Here is a 22,453-nt window from a genome sequence, read left to right as displayed (position 1 = left end):
TAGTGACCACTTAATTAGCAGTATTGACTTTGGATCAATGCTGTGACAGTGTGTTTGGATCATTGCGTGTTGGGCGTAACTAAACGATACTGAATTTCACCATGTATACATAGTACCTGAATTCCAATAGAACTGTAATGATGAAACTCTGGGGATGGAGTTGTTGTATGGGAAGTGAAAATGAAGTAATTTAGACCCAAATGGCCAAATAACCCTCAAGATTTTCTGAAGCTGGAAATCTTACAATTTATACAGTATGAAAGGCGAATTCACCATTTGCCAAGTTAAGTAGAATTTGATACCTTTCCCATTTTGGTCTCCCCCAATGAACTATCCATTTTGCCAAGTTACTATTGTGTGTGTGTGTTTTTTTTTTTTTTTTTTTTCCGATTAGCATAGCTACTGATGATCTCAACTATGAACTAGTATTTTCTTTAATTACACCTAGCAGACATGTACCCGTACCTTCTGTTGATTGTTTTGTAGTAATTAATGATCCAACTGTCAATTTAATTTGTAGTATTAGGCTCTCAATCATGGATGGATCTAAAGCTGTCCCATTGACAGAGATGCCTCTGGGAATTGATGCAACGACTGAGGATGAATATGCTTTGCAGTCTAGATTACTGCAAGAGTTCACCAGTATATCCAGCTTTGACAAGGCATGGATTAAATCTGACACTAGTACGATATCTCATTTTCCTAAGATCGGATACATTGATACACACATACACACATTTATGTTTCTCCTCTCTTATTTAAAGCCCTACTCCCATTTGTAATCATGATCTGTGTACAGGAAATGGCTCCCAGCAGGCAATGTTTTCAATTAGTCAACCAAACCTTTTGGCAAACAAGAGGAGGAAATTTATTCTATCCTCTCACATTTCAAAAGGAAGCAGCAACTCAGTAAAGTTCGAATGGGCCCCAATTCCTGTTGAGATGACAGGAGTCTCTGTGATTGTTCCATCACCGTCAGGTTCAAAGCTTCTTGTAGTTCGGAATCCTGAAGCCGAAGCTCCCTGTCAATTTGAAATTTGGGGTCCAGCTCAAGTGGAAAAAGAATTCCATATTCCCCAGTCTGTTCATGGCTCAGTATATGCTGATGAATGGTAATTGATCACGATTTTTTCTCATAATTGCTTTATATATATGATATATTATATTAGCCTACAAGATGCTTTGTATGATTTATTATATTAGCATTGTACAAGATACTTTGTGTCTATGTCTCTACTGATTAGTCCTAGAGTTTGTATCTCAACTTGGAGCATTAGTCCTTCTAGCTTTTGTATACATTTTCTGAGATGTGGTAGAAATTAACTTTCAATGGTACAGGTTTCAGGGAATTTCTTGGAACTCTGATGAAACTCTCATCGCTTATGTTGCTGAGGAGCCATCTCCTCCCAAGCCAACATTTACATATCAGGGCTACAAGAAAGTTAGTACCATTGATAAGGACTCTGCCAACTGGAAAGGACAAGGGGAATGGGAGGAGGAATGGGGGGAAACCTATGTTGGAAAAAGGCAGCCTGCACTTTTTGTCATCAACATTAACAGGTCTAGCACAATTTGGTTTAGCTTCTATGAGTACTAGGACTAGATGTAAAGAGATCTCTTCTTCAGGAGGAAAACTTATATTGAATTTCACAATGCTATATAGTGGAGACACACAAGCTGTTAAAGGAATTGAAAAGCATTTGAGTGTTGGCCAAGTTGTGTGGGCACCACCAGTTAGAGGATCACAACAGTATTTGGTTTTTGTTGGGTGGTCAGCAGATACCAGAAAGCTCGGAATTAAGTACTGTTATAACAGGCCCTGTGCTTTGTATGCGGTTAAGGCACCACTTTATGGATCAGAAGCTGATGGGCAAGAGATCAAGTGAGTTGCTTTCTGAATGCTTGTGTTCATTTATCTGGGCCCTTCTGCATGTAACTTGTTTTAAGATTTATTGTCCACAGACATGATATACTTGGTGAATTCTTTAACAGTTCCAGAGATAATTCAATTAAAGATTCTCCTGTGGTAAATCTAACTAAAAGCATAAGTAGTGCCTACCATCCACGTTTCAGGTATTGTATTTTTTCCTCAGATGCTTGGTTTTGTTTTTATTCATACGATCCAGAAGCCTGTAACCTCGACGTTTTACTTAATTGAGTCTATGATATCTTGTGCTGAATTCCTTCTTCGGTTTCTAAGAATCTTCAATTTGGAACTACTTATAAAAATATTCTTCTTCAGGAATACATTTTCACTAAGTCAAGATTTATCTTGAATTGCTAGCCTAGATAGAACTGAAAATTTATTGTTCCTTGCAGTTTTGTAACTGAAGTAGAGATGCTAATATAAAGAAAAGCAGAATGGCAATTGTTATTGTTGTTTCAGTTGGTATCTACTAGATAGCTGATTGATTCAAACATTATCCACTTGATGGCTGATTGTAATATCATAAGTTTAAATTTTACAGTCCAGATGGAAAATTGCTTTTGTTTTTATCTTCAAGAAGTGCTGTGGATTCTGGGGCACATTCTGCAACAGATTCTCTGCACAGAATTGATTGGCCAATAGATGGGGTGCCATGCTCATCTTTTATAATTTTTGATGTGGTGAGATCTTCATCTTTTATCTGTTTGATATGAGTTCATCAATTTCTTGTGCTGTTTTAAACCACTCACTTTCATGCAATTCTTGACTTAATTTGTTAGCCTGTAAAGTATGATAAAGATTCCTTTATTAGCATGTGCACATAAGCTCTTTCAATTCCTTGTAGTGGTGCAAACTTCTACAAGCTGACATTCAAGAATTCTTAGATTGAAAATCATGAGTGCGAAATGGCAATACATAGTGGTGTTACATTTATACTAAATACTGTACAAGAATTTGCTGGGTTTCTACAACAATTATGTGCTTGTGTTGAAACTTGGAGCTTGATGTTGTTCTCATATTTATTACATGGCTAACCTGTCATAATGCTTTAATGTATATGCACTGGGGAGCAACTTTAATTAGGTAGCATCTACTGTAGTTATTCATGAACTTAACTATCTTGAACAAAAGGTTTTAGTTACATGAACTTGATATCAGCCAAAAAAATGTTTATGATTTAAATTTTAAAACATGTTATATGAGTTTTACTTTACCCTGTCTCCATCGCTTCCTCCGTATTACACTTAATATACTTTGCATCTGAAGATTCCTGTTGTAATGTGTGCGGATGATGGTTGCTTCCCTGGCCTTTACTGTTCAAGTTTCCTTCGTAATCCATGGTTTTCTGATGGATGCACGATGGTCGTATCTTCCTTCTGGGGCAGCTGTCAAGTAGTACTTTCTGTCAATGTGTTGAGGTATAATCATTGTTCATGTAACTCTCTTGGATTCTACACATATATAACTTGTTACATTTATATGAAACTGCAGTGGAGAGGTACTACGCATCAGCCCTACTAATTCAAACTTTTCATGGAATGTTCTTTCATTGGATGGGGACAACATCATTGCTGGTAACATCAAAGCCCTATTTTCACTGCTAATTAGGCAGACAATTTTAGAGAATTATAATGAGATCACCGCTTCTTGTTGGATTTTTGAAGTGTCTAGCAGTCTAGTAAATGTACCACGCATCAAGTATGGTTATCTTGTTGATAGACAGAAGAAAAGCACTGCATGGAATTGGTTAGATGTACCAAGCCCCACAAACGAATGCTCTGAGAAGGTATGTCAGTTTGCTTTTCGGAATGTTATATAATTAGTTTCCACATGTCAAGACTATCTTGAAAGCATCACAATTATCTGTTTGCAACAGGTGGAATCTTTGCTCTCATCTCTTCAGTTCAGTATAATGAACATTCCTGTCAGGGATGTTTCTGATAGCCTAACAAAAGGTATTATATGCCAATTTTGTTTGGTTGTGTATTAAACAATAATTGATTTTAATGTCCTTCATGTGCTTCAATCTTTTCAGGTGCTGGAAAACCTTTTGAGGCTATATTTGTGTCTTCCAAAACTAAAAGAAGTGATTCATTTGATCCATTAATTGTATTCCTTCATGGAGGCCCGCATACTGTTTCTTTGTCAAGCTTTTCAAAGTCCTTAGCATTTCTCTCTACAATTGGGTTTAACTTGTTACTTGTAAATTATAGGTAAGTTATGATTCTCCTTTCTCTTCTTTTTTCTTGTCACAGTCAGTGTACATCTAAATATATTTGATGTTCAACAAATGTTTGATGGCTGCCCAACAGTTAGATACTATCCATAAGTTTTGCCAAATATCATTTGCAATAGCAATATCTACACTCAAACATGTCTGATTAAAGTTGATTTAATGATCATATGCTTACTGCATATGACAAACCTGTTTACATATGTTGTCCTTTAGATATCAGCTTGTATCTTTATGGATTTGCTCCCACTTTCCTGATTTCTGACAAGTTATGATATTAACTTATTCTAGAGGTTCACTGGGATTTGGTGAGGAAGCACTTCAATCTCTTCCAGGGAATATTGGCTCCCAGGTAATCTTACTTTTGCAATGCTAGCTGGCTTGGTGCCTTAGCTTGCCTATTGTCTATCTCAAATTTGATTATATAGTCCTATTCTTATGCCATCTCATATTATTAGTATACTCGCAATGAGGTATTAGCATGTTTGTGATTTCTAGTTCCTAAACTCTTACTTTCTTCTCTACAGGATGTGAATGATGTACTTGTGGCTGTTGATCATGTCATTGACATGGGGCTCGCTAGTCCATCCAAAATCGCCATTCTTGGTGGTTCTCATGGTGGCTTTTTAACAACTCACTTAATTGGTCAGGTGTGTAGCTTGCAGAAAGTAGGACTATCTGTTCATTTTTCAGAACAGAGATAGAAACCATCTTCGTGTATAAAATTTCATTTCTTGTCATCATGCATTTCAAGTCCTGGATACCACTAGTTGGTGGTTTTATTTTCAAAGATCTAATTTCACTAATGGGATGCTTCTCTTTGGGATTGGATTCTCGGGCTTTTCATTTGCTTCCAGCTTTTTAACATATGAACACCAGGTAGATGAAATGCTTTAGAACGTGATATTGCATTGAAATTTGATAACCTTGTACCTGAAATATGCAGGCACCGGAGAAGTTTTTTGTGGCAGCTACAAGGAATCCTGCATGTAACCTGGCATTGATGGTTGGTACAACTGACATCCCTGATTGGTGCTATGTGGAGGCCTATGGAATTGAGGGCAAAAATAGATATACAGAAGCACCTTCAGCTGAGCATCTGGCTCTCTTTCACAGCAAGTCTCCTATTTCACAAATTTCAAAGGTAGGCTAGTTTAAGCTTCTTTTACTATATTAGGAGCTGGCTCCGGATTTTGAAGCTTTAATAGGACAACATTGGAATAGAAGGTCGATCCAGAGAAAGATTTATAACCAAACAGAATTGATGTAACAGTTGTCGCCACATTACTTTGTTTCGGTAATTCCTTAACTGCATGGACTTTCATCTTTTGAGAAACTACAAAGACAATGGGAAAGGCGAGTAACATAATATTCATGCCATTCGCTTAAGCATGCTGTGTGATATAACTGCATGATGCGAAGCAAAACAATTGAAATGAATGATAGGTCATATGCTTCTCTAGTGGTTTGAAGTTTCTGACATATTACACTTGCATTTAATCAAGCAGCCTAAAATATACAACTGATGTCATTTGCCTTCAAACAGAACATTTTAGATGATGGATCTACTGACGAGTTTGCTATTTCTAACTTTCTTAAACTTGATGCTCTCTCTGCAGGCCAAAACACCCACCCTTTTTCTCTTGGGTGCTCAAGATATTCGCCTTCCAATTTGTAGCGGATTGCAAGTAAGTTGTATAACTAGATAAGGAAGATTTAATCCACTTATTGATTTAGCAATGTTAACAAGTGCTTGGATATTTACTCGTATTGGCTGCCTAGCAGTAGAAACTAGAAAGTGAATGAAGCACAAATTCAGAGACGGTTGGAATCTATGAATCTCTTACTTACTTTGCTGCCTAGTTGTGTGGAAACTTTGATGCATAATGACTAATGAGTACTCATGTATAAAGAAAATTAATATGGATTTGATAAATTGCAGTATGCTCGGGCATTAAAGGAAAAGGGAGTTGCTGTGAAAGTCATTGTGTTCCCTAATGACAACCATCCAATTGACAAGTAAATACATGACCCAAATGTGGATTTTACTTTCTATTCATTAGTAAATACTGCATGCAAGCTTGGATTTCTATCTCATTCAAATTCCTGTTTTGCAGGCCGCAATCCGACTTTGAGAGCTTTCTAAATATCGGTGTGTGGTTCAAGAGGTATTTGTTCTAAATGAGCAGGAGTTTGGAAGCTTTCTGAATGTTGCTGTGGTCAGGGCAAATACTAATATACCGTGAAGGAGCTGTTTAGCAAAGTTACATTTAGTATGGTGGATCCACATACAGATTCAAGTGGAAGTCATTTTAAGTTTTTAACCATAAAGAGGTTGTTAAACTGTACATTTGAACCTTTAGTTAGATAAAAGTAATATCTGAATTCGGAATTGGTGGTTTAGCAAGTTAATATGCCACTATTTTTTTTTTCAAATCAAAGCATAATATTATTATTACGAGAAGACTCCATGAACATACAAGAAACTACGGGTGTACATATGGTGGCCTCATCAAACCTTTCCAAGGTAAACCACATGAAGAAACCCTGGGCGTACCACACACCCTAAAATACACATGAAAATAATACATAAGTAAATTCATAAGCCATGGAGGGCCTTCTTCCCAACAACGAAAACAATCTTCACCATTTATGACCGATATGCTCGATGTTGGAATAAAACTTTCACCCCTCCCACTACACGAACTAGCCTTTTCACCGTATTGCCAATACACTGTAAAAGCATAAATAAGGGGCAGTTTCTTTTTGGATCAGAAAAATTGTCAATACACTGTAAAAGCATAAATAAGGTCCAGTTTCTTAACGAAAAAAACCTTCATATACTACCAAACAGAAAACCTTCAATATGTGTAAGAACACCTTGATAATGACCAAGAGGCATTGCATTGTGATGTAACAATTTGCTATTGCTTATCGTCCTTCGATCATTGTAATGCTAGCTTCATTTGTGGAGAAATTAGTATTCTCAAAGTGTGGTTGAGGATGATGAGCTGAGTTTTGTATAGTGAATACAGGCCTCTTCGGATTTGGACCATCTTTCTCGTTGCTTAGCATTAAAGCTGCATCCATCATGGTAGGTCTATCCGCAGCATTGTCCTGCACACAAAGAAGCCCAACATGCACGCATGTCTTTACTTCTGATGAGGAATATAAATCACCCAATACTTCATCTACTAACTCCACTGCCCTACCTTCATTCCACAAGTTCCATGCCTAAAAATAATCCCATTAAATTGTTAAGACTTGTCAAGACCCCAAAGCTGTAGACAAGATTACATTAGGATTTAGAGTATGAACTAACATAAGCAAGGAAGCCTAACTGTTGGTCATATAAATAGAAGTTGGTATTCTTCTTGCCGTTAATAACCTCCAATACCAGGACCCCGAAGCTGTAGACATCAGATTTTTCAGAAAATATCCCACCCATGGCATACTCTGGAGATATATAGCCACTGCACATCAAACGTACACATTAGTATGTATCTGAAAAAATTGCTTCTTTTGGTCCCTATAGCTTAAAGAACTGATTCTCACCGTGTTCCAACAACCTTCTGAGTATTTTCTAGACTCTGTGTTTCTTCAACCATGCGTGCCAATCCAAAATCTGAGATTTTTGGATTCATTTTCTCATCCAAGAGAATGTTACTGACTTTTAAATCTCTATGTATCACCTTCACATAGGAATCATGATGGAGATAAAGAAGCCCTCTAGCAACACCTTGAATAATATTAAAGCGTGTAGCCCAATTAAGCACTGCTCTCTTCATCAGATCTAATCAAATATTCAATGGACCCAGTTAGAGTGGTAATGCCATTCATATTTCCCATGCCCATAACAAAGAAACATTGACGATCACTAGACTTCTAGCCTTAAATATAACTAGATTTCTACAACTTTAAGTATTAAAAAATAGAGATATTTGTACGAAATGTGTTGAGTACATAATACAGATTTGAACTGAACGTACATACACACAAAATATTTGACAGTGGTGAGCATTAAACTTGCAGGCTTAATGTCTTCCTCAGTCAAACTCTATGATAATTTGTGACTTGGTAAATTTAGTTCATGGGAATTCATCATAACTCTATGCTAGAACTTTTCAAGCATATTTATATTAAAAGGAATATAGGTAAAGATGAGTAAAGTACTACAGCTAAAATAAAACACTAGTGAAACTAACCATATAGAAAAGTATCCAAGCTTTTGTTTGGCATGAACTCGTAAATCAGTAACTTCTCATCCTCTTTTACACAGCAGCCCATCATCCTAACCAGGTTTTTGTGTTGAAGATTAGAGATCAACAGCATCTCATTCTTGAACTCTTCAACACCTTGTCCTGAGCTAGTAGAAAGTCTTTTTACTGCTATTTCCTTCCCTTCTGGTAGCATCCCCTACACGTCCACAAATTAGTCATTGCATGCATGTCTATATCTTGAACCTTCTGAAGTGCTATATATGTTTTGCTTAGCAAAGAAAATACCTTATAAACTGGGCCAAAGCCTCCTTGCCCAAGTTTGTTTGTGATGCTGAAGCTGTCTGTGGCGATTAGTATGCTATCAAAATCATATATCTTTAGCTCTGAGGGATCATGCTTCCCTATATATTCTCGAAGACCGTCTCTATGAATCTTAATCATACTAGTTGATCCCAAGCGTCGTGCTGTTAATTCGACGTGTCCTGATTGTGCAAATAAAACTATCAAACAGAGAGTTGGAACTGAACCGGAAGCAACATTTGGGTAACAGACAATAAATAATGAATTCTTATAATGTGCTAAATTAATTGGCCCCCTCATCTAATTCTCTTACGCTTTTGCTTAGCACGCCACCAGTGCAAACTGAAGACTATAGCAACCAAGATACTCATAAATCCAATAGCTGTAAGGCTAGCAATTAACTTTATCGCCTTTCCTTCACCTAAAAAGAAAAAACAAAATCAACTTACAATACAAATGAAAATTAGTGGCATATGAGTTGTGCAAGAGCTATTATCATTTACCTAGTTCTGAGTGTGCTAGGCGGACATAAAGATCTTCTCCAGAAGATGGAAAATGCTGCATATCAATAAGGTCTTTGAACCACACCAAACACCCTATGTTTTCAACATATGCATAAGCCCGGCAAGAACAATTACTCAGGCACTGTATCTTGCAGTCCTCAAACCTGTCGTGAGCCAAAGAACTCATAAATTCATGAAAATCAGGTACTTTCAATCTTTCCAACTTCAAAAACCCGTCTGTTCCTTTTGATAAGACTGATTCATTTGTGTATGTCTCACAAGACAAATTTGTTCGTCTGACACAACCTCCGGTCCAGTTTCCTTTGCTCCATTCTTCATTTGACTTGGGCATAAACCCTTTCACACACTTGCAGATTGGAGATTCAGAAGGTTTGCAAACCCCAAAAGGTCCACAGGCACCATAATTGTCACATGGGTTTTCCCATGACTCAAAGTTAGGATACCAGTCCATGCCACTTTCTGAAAACATAAAGCTCAGTATTCCATCTGAAGATGTACATGCATGTCCATTTGCAAGCATAATTAGCTATAATGAGCCACGCTCATGGTACCACCGGGGGTACCAACGCCCACCATATGAGTGACTGACGTAAAGACAGTTAGCCGGGTTACCGCCTGAGCCCCGGATCAACCCCAAAGCACCGCCGACGCGCCGCCACGCGCCGTGTCAAGATGGCATCAGAAGCTACTGAAACTGGGAACTGAAGCACCATCAGTCCCACATCGAAAACAAGGAGAAGATCATCCTCTTCCTCACCTATAAAAGGTCCTCTCCTCTCTCCTCATTTATTACGCATTCAATACTTACCTACTGTTACTTTGTCAACATAAATACATTGACTAACTTAGGCATCGGAGAGTTGAAGACCGCCCGGCGCGGTCTCCCTCTGACGCCCATTGTATTTTATTTGACAGGTAACGGGAACCATTCACAACAAAGGTATCGATCCGCCTGCCGGATCAGCGTTAACTAGGGTCCAGCTACCGCTAGACTTTTAGACATTAACATTGGCGCCGTCTGTGGGAATCCTTGAACGGAAGGTCATCCCATCACAGTTACCATGACTAACGGTAGCGGGGGAAATATCGGGGAGCAGGCAGACCAGTCCGCCGTTCCCCAACCCGCCCGCCCAGCGGTAAGCATCAACCGCGCACTATTCAACACCCCGGTCAACCCAGGCGGTGAAACAAATCCAAGCAGCAGCCGTCCCCCAGGTCAGGACCTCACCGCCTTGTATGAATTGGCGCTGGCGGACCTCCACAAAGCAAACAGAGAGCGCGAGCAGGAACGCAAGGAGAAGGCGGAGGCCCAAAACCAAGTGGCCACGCTGATGACACGTTTCGACGAACTAAGGCGAACGCTGGACGCAAACGCCAACCCTGCACGAAGTGAGCAGTCACACAGCACCAGACACAGCCGGCCTACCGCTGGTATAGGACCCATCGTGCAAATGCAGGTACCGCTAAGCCCACCTGAGCTGGTAGGAATGGGACCACCCCCTATCCCACAACTGCCGGAGCAGGAGGCGGAGTCATCGCTGCGCACCCACCACTCGAGGACTAGAACAAGGACTGAGGGTAATCTACCCATTCCCGGGCGGGGGTTCGCTCCGCGGAACGCCCGAGCGGGCCCCGCTGGCGACGCAACCACCCAAATTTTGGAGAGGATGCAGCAGTTAGAACGAAGATTAATCCTGGCGGAGGCAGGCACCCCGGCGCCAGCCCCAAACCCACTCTTCGCGTCCAGGCCAGGCCCATTCACCGCCACAATTTTGCAAGCCGTCAGACCAGCGTTTGCAAAGACCCCAAAAATGTCACATTATAGCGGTAAGACCGATCCCTTCGTCCACATGGACACGTTCAAGAAGGTCACCAACAACAAGGGATTTGATGACGCCACCCTGTGCCACTTGTTCAGCGAAACGCTGGATAGTGAGGCAATGAGTTGGTTTTTCGAGTGTCCGCCAGGGTCCATCGACTCATTCCACGCATTATCTCATGCTTTCCTCTCTCGATTCATCTTGTTGTCCGCCGGTCATCACAACACGAGCCAGTTGTTTGGCGTCAGACAGGGAGGGGACGAATCATTGAAGGCATTCGTCACAAGATGGCGAGCGGCAGCATCTCAGTGCCGCGATCTCGATAAAACAATGGCTTCGGCGGCTTTCAAGCAGGGACTCCTCAAGGGACCATTCCTATATCACCTCAACTACAATCATCCAAATGCGGCGTATGATCACCTTATGAGTGAGGCGGTCATTCATGCCCAGGCAGAGTTTATCACATATGGAGAAACCCCACCGCCACCAGCAACACCAACAAAGTCATCTCAACCCTCCTCCAGCCATCAAGAGACCGCCAGCAAAGCCCCCACTGCACCGCCAGCTGACAAGAAGAGGGAGTGGCAGCAGGGCGGTTACCAAAGCAAGAGGCAGAAAGACAACCACTACAAGGGCAACCGCCAATCCCAGGGGGACAATCGCAACAAGCAGACGGAATCCTCTCAGCGGTATGCAGTGTTCACCGTCCTCACAGCCTCGTACGAGGAGATTTACAATCAGTGCAAGGATCAGATACCACCGCCACCCTCGCCGAGATTCCCCAAAAAGGGTAAGCCAAGAAACACCGGCATGTGGTGCAAGTACCACGAGGACAGCGGTCACAATACCAACAGTTGCAACGCTCTCAAAACAACCATTGAGACCCTATACCGGGACGGCAAGATGGATCAATTCAAGGTGCGCCAACCGCCACCTGTGATTGCCAACATTGAGCCACTGGGCCGCATCAACACCATCGACGGCGGGGCTCCAATCACCAACATGTCTCACAGGGCAAGAAAGCGCTACGCACGCGCCAATCACCCAAAGGAAGTCTGTAACATCCGCTACGAGAGATCCACCAAACTCCCAAAGTCCGGTTGGGAGCCCATCACCTTCTCAGAGGAGGAGGAGCGAGGAGTACATCTACCCCATGACGACCCATTCCTGATCGATGCCATTCTCGACAGATGGTCAGTAGGAAGAATCTTGGTGGATAGCGGATCTGCTGTCAATGTCATATTCAGCGGTTGTTACAACAACCTTAAGCGGAACAAGAAACTACTACAAGACCATGAGCCGTTGCTTAGCTTCTCCGGCGATATCACTCAGCCGCTGGGCTCTGACTACATGCGGTTAACCATCGGCTCCAGTCCATGTATGGCGGAGGTACATACCGAATTTATAATTGTGGACTGTTTCAGTTCGTATAACGCCATCATAGGACGGCCGGCACTCAACAAGCTCAAATGCATCATCGCCGGATACATGCTTCTCATGAAGTTCCCCACACCCAACGGCACAGGCTGTGTCAGGGGAAGTCAGCAACTGGCACGAGAATGCTACTCTACCACCATTGCGCGGTCAACCCGCCGCCACGAAATCCTAACGGTAGGAAATCAGGCACCGCCACCAGATATCTTCGAGGATCCTAGGGATGAGGAGGAGAAATACGTAAGGAAGGAACCGGTCAATCCTGAAACATCGTTGAAGGTCATCAGCATCTCTGACGAGCACCCAGAGCGGACAGTCCGCATAGGAGCTCAGCTAGACCCAGAAGTAGCCGCAGAACTTACTCAATTCCTGCGGGACAACGCCGCCGTTTTCGCATGGTCATATGCGGACATGCCAGGTATCTCTCCCGAAATCATCACACACAAACTAACCATTAAGCCATCCTTCCATCCCATCAAGCAGAGGCGAAGGGCCTTCGACGAGGAGAAATACCGCGCCATAGGAGAAGAGGTCGCCAAACTCCAGGGCATTGGATTCATCCGCCAGGTAATCTATCCCCAATGGATCTCCAACCTGGTCATGGTCAAGAAGCCTAGCGGCAAGTGGCGGATGTGTGTCGACTTCAAAAATCTCAACAAGGCGTGCCCAAAGGACAGTTTCCCTCTCCCACGCATTGATCAGCTGGTTGACGCAACCGCCGGGCATGAACTCCTCAGCATGATGGACGCTTTCTCCGGTTACAATCAGATCAAGATGCATCCCAGCGATCAGGAGTGTACCACCTTCACCACCGACAAGGGCCTCTATTGCTACAATGTTATGCCTTTCGGTCTGAAGAACGCCGGAGCAACTTATCAGCGGCTGATGAATGCTATGTTCGCTGAACATTTGGGCAAGATAATCGAGGTCTACGTGGACGACATGTTGGTCAAGAGTATAAAAGCCAGCGGACACGTGGCAAACCTCAAGATCATAGTTACCATCCTCCTGGCCTATGGCATGCGCCTCAACCCAGAAAAATGCTTCTTTGGCGTCACCGCCAGCAAATTTCTGGGTTATATCGTCAGTGAACGAGGCATCGAGGCTAACCCGGACAAGGTGCAGGCCATACTCGACCTGGCAGACCCTGAGTATAAGGTACACGTCCAGTGCCTCCAAGGCAAGTTAACCGCCCTCTCTCGATTCATCTCCAGGCTCACTGACAGGTGTGCCCCATTCTTCAAACTCCTCAAAACAACTCACAAGAAAGTCATCAACTGGAACCCAGAATGTCAGGCGGCGTTTCAGGGCTTGAAGGATTACCTGGCGGCAGTCCCACTACTCTCTATCCCTGTGCAAGGAGAGACACTGTTCATATACCTAGCGGTATCGGTATCAGCGGTGAGTTGCGCCATTGTCCGGCGGGAGGGACAGGACGAGCTCCCAGTTTTCTACGCCGGCAGGGGCATGAACGGGGCAGAAACAAGGTATCCACCCTTAGAACAGCTAGCTCTTGCACTCATCGTTGCCGCCAGGCGCCTCCGCCAGTATTTTCAAGCGCACACAATCCACGTGCTGACCAATCAACCACTGAGACAGGTAATGCAGAACCCTGAACATTCAGGGCGCCTCAGCAAGTGGGCCATCGAGCTCAGTGAATTTGACATAGACTACAAGCCAAGAACCGCCATGAAGGGTCAGGCGGTAGCGGACTTCATCGCCGAGCTCACTGAGCGCCAGCCCAGTCCCAGCACGGAGAATGAGCCCGGGACGGAAATGGTCACCGCTAAGGAGCCAGCTCCCCTACAATCAGATTGGAACCTGCATGTGGACGGCTCCGCCAGCGCCAAGGCCAGCGGCGCAGGAGTCATCCTCACAGGCCCTGGGGGGCTGAATGTGGAATACGCACTAAAATTCAACTTCAAAGCCTCCAACAACATGGCGGAATACGAGGCACTCATTGCCGGCCTACTCCTCGCCATCGATTCAGGGGCTGACAGCGTCAACATCTTTAGTGATTCCCAGTTGGTCGTTAATCAGGTCAATGACAGCTTCCAGGCCAAGGACCAACAGTTAGCGGCATACTTGGGGTACGTTAAGACACTCCTCAAGAAATTCAAATTTCATAACATCACACAAATCCCCAGGGAAAAGAACGCCAAGGCTGATTCACTGGCAAGGCTAGCAACCGCCCAGCCACATCAGAGTCCAGCGGACACAAGAGTGGAATGTCTTGACAAGCCAAGTATCACAAAAACCCTGGCGGAGATCTTCAACATTGAGGTCAATACCAGCTGGATGGACGAAGTCATCGAGTACAAGCGCAACGGCACATTGCCGGACGACAAGGTTAAGGCGCGACAACTCCAGCGGAGGGCAACCCGCTACAACATCCAGAACGGCAAGCTGTACCGCCAGGGATTCACCCATCCCAACCTCCGCTGCCTAACCCCAGAGGAGGGAAAGGTCGTTCTGGCAGCAATTCATAGCGGAGAATGCGGAAACCATTCAGGCGCCAGATCCTTAGCCAATCGCACAATGCGACAAGGCTATTTTTGGCCTACTCTCGGCGACGATGCCCGCCAGGTAGCAAGATCATGCCACAAGTGCCAACAATTTGCTGACATCCCGCATGCACCGGCGGAACCACTATCGGTCATCGTCGCCCCATGGATCCACTCAACTTGGGGCCTGGATCTGATGGGAAAATTTCAAACCGCCAAGGGCCAGTTCAAGTACATTATAGTGGCTATCGACTACGACAGCAAGTGGATAGAGGCGGAACCACTAACAGCAATAACTACCGCCAAGGTAATTCACTTCCTCTGGAAGAACATCTACTGCCGTTACGGTGTCCCACACACGATAATCACCGACAATGGCACACAATTCAACAACAAGGAGCTCATCTCTTTCACCGCCAACTTGGGTACTAAGATGAGTTTTGCATCTGTCGCCCACCCCCAGACCAACGGTCAGGTCGAAGCAGCAAACAAGATAATCAAAAGGCTGCTGAAGAAAAAACTCGACAAAGCAAAGGGTCTATGGGCGGAGAAACTCCCGGAAGTTCTATGGGCCATCAGAACAACCCCAACCTCCGCAACAGGTGAAACTCCCTTCTGCATGATGTTCGGAACGGAGGCTGTCCTGCCCATTGAGGTCTCTCAACCTACCGCCAGAGTCGAGGGCTACCGCCCAGAGACCAACACTGACGGCATCAACCTGGACAAGGACCTCCTGGAGGAAAAGCGACACAGGGCCCACCTATGCAACCTGCAAAACAAGCAGCGGGTATCGCGTTTCTACAACGCCAGAGTCAAGGCCCGGAACCTCCAACTGGGGGACTGGGTAATGAAGGAAGTCATTCCACCGCCAACAAAGCTTCGCCCAACTTGGGAAGGTCCATACAAAATTGTGGAAGTCGTTAGCCCAGGCACCTTCTACTTAATGGACAAGGACGGCGTCACAACGACCCACCCTTGGAATATCGAACACCTTCGGTATTATTACAAATAGTCATGCCGCTACCCAAGAGCATCTTGACTTAGCTAAATTTTTGTTCAATATTTAGCTAAGGGAAGCTACCCAACGGGTACTACCCCTCTTTTGTAAACGCTGATCAGTCAGCTATCAATGAAACGAGGAATTATTCAAACCATTGTTACCAAGTCTAGCACTGAGGGCAACTGGCAACGCCAGGAATCGTCAGCGGACCACGTCCGCTACGTGGTGCACTTGGACCAATTTTAATTCCTTTAATGTTTCATTGCTTGGCAAAAGAAAAATCTCTACGTCAAAACTCTAGCGGTACAAACACATCATGACAAACGTCAAACTCTGAAATTTCATTTCAGGGCTGGGACTCCCCACCCAAAATAGTTCATTATTACAGTAAAAAAAAAAAAACCTATGGAAGTCTCAGCTGGCTTCAGCGGTTGTCTTCGGCTTCTCCGGCTTCAACTGGCGGCGGCACGACCGATCGGCTCGCCTGATCGGACCCTCGAGCTGTCGGACTGGGAGTCTCCATTGTACCATCCGCCCGGGTGTGTGCCTCCAGAAATCCGGCACGTGACACCTCCGACGGGGTCTGCTGGGGAGTCTGCCGGGACCTTTCCGGCGGATGGGAGCCACTTTCCCCGCTGCCCGAATGGGTACCTGCCGCAGTGGGAGGCACGACTTCTGTCTCCGGCGGGACACCCTCGACCACCGGCACGTCGGGCTGTGACGCCTTTACAAAGTCAATGGCGCCCTTCCGCGTCAACATGTCTATATTTGCCCGGGCCCCAGACTTCGCCGCTTCGGTCAATGTCTTTTTATACTCCGCCGACATCTTGAACGCTTCAACGGCGGCGGCTGCAGAAGAACTCTGTTCATTTTTCAGGCGGTTGACCTCCCGTCCAGCCGCTGCATCTCACCCAGTCTGGCGGCAGACTCCCGCTGCACAATGATGAGCTTCTTATCTTTAGCGGCTATCCGCTCCTGCAGCAATGCGATCTCCTGCTCCAACTGGGAGACGCGTTCATTCCTCTCCAGGTCCCGCCTTATGGCCGCATTAAGCTTGCCGCGGGCGTCCGCATAGTCACACTCCGCCTTGGCCAGCCCCTGCTCGGCCTCCGCCAATCTCTCCTTGGCCTCCGCCAGCTCCCTCTGGAGACCTCCGATCTCCCCCCTGAGCTCTTCCTCAATCCGGGGCTGCTTAGACGCCGCCTCGAACATATCATGTAACCCCGCAGATATTTGACCAAACGCCGAGCTGAAGGGCGATTGGTCAATTGCCGTCGGGCGCGATATGCCCGCCAGACCCCCGAACCCCAGCCGCTCGCACAAATGGAAAAGGAACGCCCGCTCCCCTTCTGTCATGAATGGCGCATACTCGGCAAAGGAGTCCAGATCACTGACGGCTGCTGCCTCCCCCTCCGCCACTGCACCCTTCGACGCAGCTTCTCGAGCCTTCTTTTGTTGGCGGACTCCGATCACCACCTCTTCTTCCTCTTCCTCGACGGGGGAGTCAGGCTGCCGGCGTTTTTTCTCCAACGCCCGTTGTGTCCCAGCAGCGGTCCTCGTCACCCGCACCGGCGGCTCACCCCGGGACTCGGTGGCAGTCCCCGTCGGCTGCACCGTCTTCTTTTGAGGACCGCGCCGGGTGGTAGGCATCCGCTCCCGCGGCCTTGTACCAACATTCCCCCTCTCCCCGCCACCCACTTGGGTGTCCGCCTGCACTACCGGCAGGCCATCCTCACCCAGATGGGAGTGGTGCGGCATCGGCAGCTCCACCGCAACCTCAGACTGGCTCAGCACCAGCGTCTCCGGGTTCACCACCGTCTGCTGGGCCGCCAACCCCTCGGCATACATAGCCTCCAGAAAATTTTCTATCTCGGCACGATCCATTGCTTTTTCGAAAGCGTCGCGACTAGATTTGTTACCGGGCGGGGTTTCTGAAAAGAAAAACACAAACACCCGTCAGTCCGGATCAAAAAAAAAAAAAAAATAAATAAAAATGATGAGGTGTGGCGGAGTGGCTCTCACCAATAGAGCGAGTTAGCCCCAGGTCGACCAGCAATTCCCAACCGGTCAGAAGACGGAAGTCAAGCAAATTGCGGTTCCGCCAGCAGCCGCGGATCCTCGCCACGCGACACTCCTCTTCGCGCGTCAGAATATACCTTAGTCCCGCTGCACAAACACTAATCATTAGCAAAAACCGCAGGTTTGCAAAAGTTTGAAACCGCCAGTTAGTTTTAGCGGAAACCAGTTGCCAACCTCGGATGGGCTGGAATTCCGACTTAGTCTTAAACGTCGGCCCCTCCACATTCGACCTAGTATGGTACTCCCAGCCATCTGTGGCGACGCAGAAGGTCCCCCGCCAGTAGGACATTGAGTCCCTTAAATTCTCAATCAACTTGGGCGCTCCCTGGCGGCGGCTTAGGTTCACGCACCCTCTGCAACCTCGGCGCTTCACATACACTAGCTCGTAGAAGTGAAGCACTTCCGCCACGGTAGGCCCCTCGCACCCCGACAAGCGCCACAGGGAGTTCATCGCCAACAGCAACCGCCACATGTTGGGACAGATCTGCCCAAAGGCAAGACCAAACTCGCACACAAGAATTTGGAGATTGGGCACTAGCGGGAATGTCACTCCTTGGCGGAATATGGCCTCGTGCACGGCAGCACATCCCGCTGGGAGCATCGAGGCCTTCTCATCCGCTGTCGGGGGGCGCAGCTTCACCGAGCCCGGCAACCGGAACGTCCGCTTCATCCGGTTAACAGCGGCGGCATCCATCCGCCCACCTGCCTCGTCGACGGCGGTACCATCTGAGAGGTACCACGCCGACTCGACATTTTGGCCCGGCGCTTCCCCTTCGCCAGCGGAGCCGCTAGCAGCACTATTGCTCGCCAAGCGCTCGTCGCGCCTAGCCAACTCACCCGCCCTAGAGCTCTCTGGACGCGAGCCACGATCCATAGCTATTTCCCAGGGGATGGTCCGAAGTGGCTCAACTTCAAGCGGTTCTGGCAGTGAGGTTCCTGCATGGGCAGACGGACGCAACGAGTCAATAAAGGTCATATCCGCCACGCTGAACGACACGTCAGACCCGGAATCCTCACTGCTCGAAATATCTATGACGTTGGCCATCCCAAACCCTAAAACCCACATCAGTTAGCACAAATACAGATCTAACCTACTCTCACATCAGATATAGCCAAAGATGCCAAGAACAACTACCCACAAAAATACCAAAACAAAAACAACCGCACGCTCAACCCAGATTAGACCGTCTAGCAAAACCCAAAACCCCAACTTTCTGTCAAACACCATAACCTCCCTCAAATCTCTCCCTACACCCTCCGAAAACAGCACAGAGGCAATATCATACCATTAACAGAAATAGCAAAACCCAGAAACCACCATTGCAGATTCAATGAAACAGGAAGAGGATCCGAAATACCAACCTCACGTCGAAGACCTTGGAGTGCAGTTCGTCTTCACTAACAGATTTCGTCCTCTCCAGTCCGACTACTCCACGCAAACCCGGGGACCTCCTTCGCAATTCGCAGGCGAACAAGGCTCGAAGCAGGCAACTCAGATTTGAAGATTTTCCAGAAATGTCGAAACTCGCTCAGTTCCCCCCTTTTTATGTCAACATCAAATAATCCTGAGCCGTCCGCTACAAAACTACATCACGTACCAACCGTACACGTGTCCCACGTCTTCATTAACTCCCTGGATTAACCGAGGCGTCGCCTCGGTTACGAGATCCATCATTACTCGCATTAATGACGAGAAGACGGCTAGGCTTAGGAGGCAAGCCTCCAGACGCTAACCCTCTCAGAGTTAGCCACGTGTCCACCGTCATCATTCTTTGGCTTCCAAGGGAAGTCACCACCTGACAAGTAAACCCCCCAACCATGGCAAGTCTCCGCTGAGCGAAAACCCCGCCCAGCGGATCCATCCTCACTTGTCATCTCCCAAGTGACGGAGTCTCCGCTGAGCGAAACCCCGCCAGCGGATCCTCACTTGTCACCTCCCAAGTGACGGAGTCTCCGCTGAGCGAAACCCCGCCAGCGGATCCTCACTTGTCACCTCCCAAGTGACGGAGTCTCCGCTGAGCGAAACCCCGCCAGCGGATCCTCACTTGTCATCTCCCAAGTGACGGAGTCTCCGCTGAGCGAAACCCCGCCAGCGGATCCTCACTTGTCATCTCCCAAGTGACGGAGTCTCCGCTGAGCGAAACCCCGCCAGCGGATCCTCACTTGTCATCTCCCAAGTGACGGAGTCTCCGCTGAGCGAAACCCCGCCAGCGGATCCTCACTTGTCATCTCCCAAGTGACGGAGTCTCCGCTGAGCGAAACCCCGCCAGCGGATCCTCACTTGCATCTCCCAAGTGACGGAGTCTCCGCTGAGCGAAACCCCGCCAGCGGATCCTCACTTGTCATCTCCCAAGTGACGGAGTCTCCGCTGAGCGAAACCCCGCCAGCGGATCCTCACTTGCATCTCCCAAGTGACGGAGTCTCCGCTGAGCGAAACCCCGCCAGCGGATCCTCACTTGTCATCTTCCAAGTGACGGAGTCTCCGCTGAGCGAAACCCCGCCGGCGGAGCTTCTCTCCTCATTTGGTAAACGGGGCGTCCTCCGCTACACAGCGCACCGCTGGCTGACCCCATTTCTCATTTGACAAGCTGCGTACTTTATTCAGCGCAACACCGCTCAATAAAATACCAAGCACGTCTACTTGACGCTGCTTCCTGCTACATCTAGCGGGGGGACTTCCGCCAGCGGCGGATCCCGAGGCCACGCCTCTCTGACAACGCCGCCACGCGGAGTTACGGTCAGAATGTCCCTACGGGACACGGGGACTAGTCAACAGTCTACGACAGCCCTGATCAGGTACGTTGACCCCCGTCACCTGGGTGCTAAGATTGGGCTCGCAACCCAACACCCTCTGCTCCGTGCAGCGCTGCTCCGTGCAGCTCCCCCTCAACAAACAATAACAACGACCATCCGGAGGTCCATCTTAGCCGGGGAGTGGGGGACTCCCTGGGGGGCCTAGCAGGGGCCCACCCGAAAGGGCACAAAGCGTTTGCTCAGTAAATCCATGGTTGACAACGCACTGACGCTAATTATGCTTCTGCAAAGTCTAGCGGGAGAAACGCTTCAAACCGCCGATCAACTCCCCAACCAAGATTGCCCTCCTTGACTGGGGATTTGGGGGACTTGTACATGCATGTCCATTTGCAAGCATAATTAGCTATAATGAGCCACGCTCATGGTACCACCGGGGGTACCAACGCCCACCATATGAGTGACTGACGTAAAGACAGTTAGCCGGGTTACCGCCTGAGCCCCGGATCAACCCCAAAGCACCGCCGACGCGCCGCCACGCGCCGTGTCAAGATGGCATCAGAAGCTACTGAAACTGGGAACTGAAGCACCATCAGTCCCACATCGAAAACAAGGAGAAGATCATCCTCTTCCTCACCTATAAAAGGTCCTCTCCTCTCTCCTCATTTATTACGCATTCAATACTTACCTACTGTTACTTTGTCAACATAAATACATTGACTAACTTAGGCATCGGAGAGTTGAAGACCGCCCGGCGCGGTCTCCCTCTGACGCCCATTGTATTTTATTTGACAGGTAACGGGAACCATTCACAACAAAGGTATCGATCCGCCTGCCGGATCAGCGTTAACTAGGGTCCAGCTACCGCTAGACTTTTAGACATTAACAGAAGATATGTCGCCATATGCAAAAACTACGTCACCAGGAATTTTGTCAAAACTGAAAGAAAAATACCTTGTTCCCTGTGTCTCATTATCAACAAGAGTAAATGGATTTACATACTGAGATTGCATTGAGCGTACAGCAATAAACTTTGATTTATCCCATGGCCCACTTCTCCAGTGGGGAGTAGATCCATTAATCCAAATGAACGCTTGTGCTGGCAACTCTGCTGACAGTCCGGCGGAGAATATCCCCGGTGATGGATCATTTTCACTTTTCCAAGATGTCAAGAAATTCTGTTTCCCAGAACCTCTATCATATCCCATCAACATGCTTGGCAGAAGTGAGTCACTAGGATTATTAAAGCTCTCCCACATAACAGCTCCCATAACATCTTTGACAACGAAGTTTCCATTATCTAAGAGAACTGCAGATGAACAATTAGATATATTGGTTGACCAGAAAGAACTATGTTTTCCATCTACGAGCTCCAGACTCCCGCTGCTTCCAATTCTCAAGCTAGCCAAGGTGTCTATATCTGCAAGAGGATTATCTCTGTTAGCCACCCATACATACTTGCGGGGAAATATACTTTTGTGCCACAACCCCAAATACTTGTTAGCAGAACTCTTAGGACTGAAGAAGCCCAGTTCGTATATTAGGCCAGGAGAGACTAGAGTTTCTCCATCAGATAATGGGTGTGAAGAAGTTATGTTATAAACTTCAGCGCCATACTGTGATGGAAGCAAACTGAAGATGAATAAGAAAATCAAAGTAAC

General features: G+C 46.6%; 2 protein-coding genes across 5 annotated transcripts; one reads left to right on the top strand and one right to left on the bottom strand.

Moving 5' to 3' along the window:
• The first annotated feature begins 495 nt into the window (after positions 1-495).
• Positions 496-6,622, top strand: LOC112201036 (acylamino-acid-releasing enzyme). 4 transcript variants are annotated; one of them, XM_024342042.2, is made up of 17 exons: positions 496-684; positions 800-1,112; positions 1,339-1,560; positions 1,664-1,882; positions 1,963-2,073; positions 2,469-2,607; positions 3,194-3,345; positions 3,419-3,501; positions 3,592-3,713; positions 3,804-3,882; positions 3,963-4,140; positions 4,452-4,512; positions 4,688-4,810; positions 5,107-5,304; positions 5,780-5,848; positions 6,103-6,179; positions 6,278-6,621. In XM_024342042.2, exons 1-17 carry the CDS (start codon positions 537-539, stop codon positions 6,339-6,341), a joined length of 2,358 nt encoding a protein of 785 aa, XP_024197810.1. In that variant the 5' UTR covers positions 496-536; the 3' UTR covers positions 6,342-6,621. The 4 variants fall into 4 exon arrangements, with proteins under 4 accessions (XP_024197810.1, XP_024197812.1, XP_040373982.1 ...); XM_024342044.2 differs by having other exon boundaries at positions 497-684; positions 1,993-2,073; positions 6,278-6,619; XM_040518048.1 differs by having other exon boundaries at positions 522-684; positions 1,948-2,073; positions 6,278-6,622.
• A 497-nt stretch (positions 6,623-7,119) lies between these two features.
• LOC112201037 (G-type lectin S-receptor-like serine/threonine-protein kinase At1g61500) lies at positions 7,120-9,692 on the bottom strand. Its single transcript, XM_024342047.2, has 8 exons — positions 9,184-9,692; positions 8,994-9,101; positions 8,666-8,862; positions 8,366-8,576; positions 7,716-7,953; positions 7,483-7,633; positions 7,373-7,394; positions 7,120-7,277 (listed from the first exon to the last, which is right to left on the bottom strand). The coding sequence occupies exons 1-8, from the start codon at positions 9,671-9,673 to the stop codon at positions 7,261-7,263; spliced, it is 1,434 nt and encodes a 477-aa protein (XP_024197815.1). The 5' UTR covers positions 9,674-9,692; the 3' UTR covers positions 7,120-7,260.
• Positions 9,693-22,453: the final 12,761 nt, after the last annotated feature.

The sequence above is a fragment of the Rosa chinensis genome, chromosome 4 (assembly GCF_002994745.2).
Source record: "Rosa chinensis cultivar Old Blush chromosome 4, RchiOBHm-V2, whole genome shotgun sequence".
NCBI classification, from domain to species: Eukaryota; Viridiplantae; Streptophyta; class Magnoliopsida; order Rosales; family Rosaceae; genus Rosa; species Rosa chinensis.
This window is presented reverse-complemented; position numbering and strand designations above follow the sequence as displayed.